Source organism: Osmerus mordax, chromosome 20 (assembly GCF_038355195.1).
Source record: "Osmerus mordax isolate fOsmMor3 chromosome 20, fOsmMor3.pri, whole genome shotgun sequence".
NCBI classification, from domain to species: domain Eukaryota; kingdom Metazoa; phylum Chordata; class Actinopteri; order Osmeriformes; family Osmeridae; genus Osmerus; species Osmerus mordax.
The window spans coordinates 7,640,972-7,646,326 of NC_090069.1; the positions used below are offsets into that span (position 1 = coordinate 7,640,972).

Genomic DNA, 5,355 nt, shown 5'->3' on the forward strand with positions numbered 1-5,355 from the left:
GCGAATTACTGCAGCAGTCTTCACAGCATATGCCCACAACTTTTTTGGTAAGTTGCTCTCAAGCAACATGCATCTTGCCATTTCAAACAGTGTTCTCCAATTTCTCTCAGCTGTCCCATTTTGATGGGGTGAGTAAGGAGCTGATGTCTCATGTCTTATGGCGTTCTTACTGAGTAATGACTGGAAGTCTTTTGCTGTGAACTCTGTGCCATTATCTGATCTGATACACTTGATTTTTCCATAAGGTGCAACGTCAGCTATGAACTTTTCAGTTGCCTTGATAGTGTCACTCTTTGCTTTAAGGAAATACACAAACACTGCCCCTGAATAATCATCTGTAAATGCCAGTGTGTATCTGAACCCATCTTTTGCCTCTGGCTCAATAGGGCCAGCTAAATCTGTGTGTACAAGCTCAGGTGTTGCTTTTGCCCTTTCATCCGGCTCTCTGTTCCTACTCTGAGGAAAATTACCTTTTGTGCACACTTCACAGTTTGGGTTAGACTTCTCACTTTTACCTTTGATTGTCATACCTTCTGTTACATTCACCAACTTTGACACATCCTCATAATTACAGTGACCAAGAATTTCGTGCCACGTTTGAATATCATAACAGCCATGACACCCATCATCATTTTCATCATTTACAGTGCCTAGATAGTACAGTCTATCATACTCTTTGATGTCAAACCGTGTACTGTTCTTGTGGATGAGCTAATTGTACCCATCTTGGAAATGGACAGCAGCTCCGTTGGCTGTCGCCACTTTGACAGAGAAAATGTCCTGCGGATACGACGGTATGTACAGCGCCTTCTTCAGCGTTGTCGCCACCTGGTTACCTTCGCTGTCCGTCAGGTAGACATCCGCCGTACCCCTCTTCTCTGCAACGCCGCTCGTTCTTGTTCCGTCAGCCAACTCTAGGAAGTGTTTTTCCGTTCGGAAAGTCTCGTCAAATTCTTTAAATTTCTCGATGTTTCTGATTATGTGTGACGTAGCTTGCGTGTCCACCATCAGTCCTTTTTGTTTCAATCCACAAACCTGACCATCACTTATTTTAAATGTAAATGTGTGGTCTTCAGTGTCGGTTGCTTGTTTCACGTTATCTCTCATTTTTCGTCTACAATTTGCGTCTTTGTGTGTGGAGCTCTTGCAAAAACTGCACCACTCTTTACGCTCCCTAGTTGCTCTACATTCGCGGGCCTTGTGCCCTTTCTGGCCGCAGTTGTAGCAGGTTATCTCCGGGTCATCTCTGCTCCTCATGAAACCGCTTGCCTTTATTATGTTGTCATCACTCAAATGTTCATTAAATTACTCGGTGCTCTCGAAGCTCCTCAACTTGGTTTTGAACTCGCTGAAGGTTACCTTCTCGTCATCATGCGTTATGTTTATCGCAAACGGCTTGAAAGATTCAGGCAAACCTTTCAGAATCATTGCAATCAACAACCCATCGCTTAGAGTCTCTTCAGCATTGCTCAGGGCTGTGATAGACGTCTCTGCATGAATGATGTAGTCGGTAATGCTTTCGTCGGTGGCTTTCTCGAGAGATGTTAGCTCCGTGTAGAGGCTAATCACACGTGGCTTCCCTTTCGCTGCTTAGTGGTCTCTCAATATTTGCAGCGCTTTTCTCCCATCGTCAGCTGCTTCTCGCATGATTAAGGAAAGACTTTTGTCGTCCAATAACTGTATCAGTTCGGCGTAGGCTACTTCATTTTTCTCAGCATCCTCGTTTTCTTCATTTTCACCTGGCTCGTACAATATGGTCCCCTTTAGGCCTAGCAAGCGCAGATGGCCTAAAAACTTTGTCTCCCATAACTCGTAATTCTTTTAGTCTCCATCGAAACATAACCGGTGCCATCGGCTTCTAAGTTCCCTCCTTGGCCCATAACCTGTTGGCGCTGACATTATAAGGGCAGGATAGCCGTATATTATATATATATTTAGGTATATTTAATGGAGGAAAAATAGCACATGGAAGTTCCTTTATTTGTACGTGCTCACATATCAATTACACGTCATGACGTCAGTGTAAGAACACACAGCATCTTAACATTCAGCATGTCAACACTAGCAATACTGGAGCAACATATAAAAAAAAGAACACAAATTTCCGTCAACCAATAGATCCTTAACAGAGACTGTCAGTATGTCTAAGGTATGGACACACACAGACACACTATTGAAACAAACATTCAATACAAAACAATTATTTTGTGTGCTATAATAATAGGTATCTGAGCACTGGGGACTCATTCACCACCATCGCCAGCAGTTTTCGGTTGGGCATCAGCACTGTAGGGAAGATTTTGAGGGAGACCTGTGACCAAATCTGGCTGCAGCTTAAGGATACATACATGCCAACTCCAACAGAGGATATCTGGAAGCACACAGCGAGGAGTTTCAATGAGAGGTGGAACTTCCCTAATTGTATCGGCGCTCTCGATGGGAAGTACGTCAAGATCGAGGCCCCTGCAAACACAGGTTCCCTTTTTTTTATTACAAAGGCAACTTTTCCATCATCCTCCTCTTATTAGTGGATGCTGATTACCGTTTCCTGGCCATCAATGTGGGGAGCTATGGTGGGAACAGCGACGGAGGCATTTTCGCAGATTCTGCACTGGGACGGGCCCTCCAGCGTGGGACCCTGAATGTTCCACCCCCATTGGAGCTGCGCCTGAATTGGGGAAGGTCAACCATGTTATCGTGGCAGACGAGGCCTTTCCCATGAAGCCGTATTTGCTCCGACCCTACGGTGGAAAGCACCGTGAAGAAGACAAGCGCATCTTCAACCTCCGCCTGTCAAGAGCGCGTCGCATCTCTGAAAATGCGTTTGGCATTTTGACCCAGAGATTCAGGGTTTACAAAAGGCCAATGGAGGTGAACCCTGACCTGGCAGACAGCATCATCAAGGCAGCCTGCATCTTGTGCAACTACCTGCGCCATGAAGTGGGACAAGCCAGTCAGGGTGACAACTTTGATTTTGACGATGCTGGCAACGCGTGTCTACAGGTGTTTCAGAGGCCAAGGGGCAACCGCGCATCTGAAGAGGCTCTCCACATGAGAGACACATTCAGAAAATATTTTGTCTCATCTGCTGGCGAGGTACCATGGCAGTATGACCGTGTGCGCCGTGGACTCAGTCTGTAGACACGCAGTCAATCACACCTCAGTCGTGCATAATGGCTGAGTTGCATTCAGTAGTTGTTAGCTGTTATATCTTGTAAATACAACCAAATATATACAATCAGGTAACATTATTACTACAACTATTATTACATTCAATACAACACTGAACCACAAATTGTTATATGCACATACTCTGTACAACATGTTGTATATAGTTTCTACATTTATATTTTGTACATACAATATGTATGTGTTATTGTTGCCAGTTTGATTCCCGGCCGTGCAAAATTACGTTGTGTCCTTGGGCAAGGCACTTCACCCTACTTGCCTCGGGGGAATGTCCCTGTACTTACTGTAAGTCGCTCTGGATAAGAGCGTCTGCTAAATGACTAAATGTAAATGTATTGTAGTATTGTTATACAATATTTTAAAGAAAAACAACTAAAGACAGTTGAATGACTCATTTCTTGTTTATTGCTGATTCAGATTACTTGTTTATTCTGCATTCAAAAGAACTTGCTGCCCAGAAGAACAGAAACAGAATTCATATTAACAGTGTTTCTGCATATAAAAAAAAAACAAGTTCTACATTCACCCCTTAACAAGTTCTGCCCGATTAGCAAGCTATTTTTACTAATGTTTTGTTAGCGATTGAATGGTAATGCAAGCTAGCTAAAAACAATGTTAGTTAGCTTGGCTAAACTGGTTTTCATAGCAACAGAAATCAACAAATCAGATCAGTCGAACTTTATTCAAAAAGGGGTTGATGGCGGGAACATTAAAAGTGTAGGGTACAGTAAAAGTGAAATGGAACGCGTCTTTCTGCCTTGAAGCTGCGTGCACATCATCATCAAGACCCCATCTATATGTAAAGATAACATCCAAGCTAACAATTTCGCCAATTCTGACTGCAGCTTTGTATACCATATGTACTGTGTTATGGTTGTTTGAGTTAAACAACTTGCTAAATGAATTAAATGTCTGTTAAATGTCAAATCCAACTATAAATGTATAAAAGAGAGAGTTCCAATCAAATCTGAATTATTTTTACATTTATGCATTTAGCGGACGCTTTTATCCAAAGCGACTTCCAAAAGAGAGCTTTACAAAAGTGCATAGGTCACTGATCATAACAACGAGATAGACCCAAACATTGCGGGTAGCCAAAACATGAAGCATACACTGTGAAAACGAAATGAGTCCCAAAGAGAAGAACCATAAGAGCATGTAGTTGAACAAGTTTTGAACAATTAAACAATTTAACAGCAACCTCAAAAAGTGCAAGGGTGTACCTGTTGGAAAAAGCAAGCAACAAATATATATTACACAGCAAGTACAGTAGTGTTAATTTCATTTGGAAGTCGTATTAAAAGGTCTTAAAAAGTCTAACAAAAGTTAACTTGTTTATACCTGTAGACACCCTGTGAAGCCCCCACTCCAGAGACAGTTGGTGACAGAGAGGTGCAGATATTAAGTTAAACATAGTCATGCCTTAAGAGTAGAGTAAAAAGTAGAGACTAAATGTTGTTGAAACATGGATGTTGGACATTGGATTTTGAAACTCAGTTCTCTGAGTTGGTGCATGTCAGTTTAGGCAAAGGTAGCCTTTTAAACCTCTAGGTTTAAAAACTCCCCACCTCCATCAGAGACACTGACTGTCTCCCCACCTTCAAGAAAAGGATCAAGACGCACTTGTTCTGGGAGTACAACGGTACTTAGCAATGATTGGCTGGACCTGATGTTTCCTCCAGGATCACAATGACTCTTATTGAGAGACTTGTTGCTCTTGTTGGTTAATTGTAACTGACTTAAAGACCAAACTTACAATGGAAATCATTTACATTTAGTCATTTAGCAGACGCTCTTATCCAGAGCGACTTACAGTAAGTACAGGGACATTCCCCCCGAGGCAAGTAGGGTGAAGTGCCTTGCCCAAGGACACAACGTGATTTGGCACGGCCGCGAATCGAACTGGCAACCTTCGGATTACTAGCCCGATTCCCTAACCGCTCAGCCACCTGACTCCAATAATACAAATCAAAAGTGGAACTATACAGTAATCTTTCCAAGTAAACACTGATGTCTGTTCAATATGAACAGGATGGTAAAATGACAATAATCGGTTGAGTTTAAGAACATTGACTAAATGTGTGTAATGGGAAAGGATGACACACAAATGTAAGTGCTGTCCTAAATTATATTTATTATAACACTATGGTGGAAATGGTGGAGCAG

At 42.3% G+C, this 5,355-nt stretch overlaps 1 protein-coding gene across 1 annotated transcript; it reads left to right on the forward strand.

Moving 5' to 3' along the window:
• Positions 1-732: 732 nt before the first annotated feature.
• LOC136964562 (uncharacterized) lies at positions 733-3,141 on the forward strand. Its single transcript, XM_067258719.1, is given in 5 exon segments — positions 733-852; positions 2,022-2,149; positions 2,225-2,478; positions 2,481-2,651; positions 2,654-3,141. Coding segments are annotated over 5 exon segments (1,161 nt in total).
• The last annotated feature ends 2,214 nt before the right edge of the window (positions 3,142-5,355 follow it).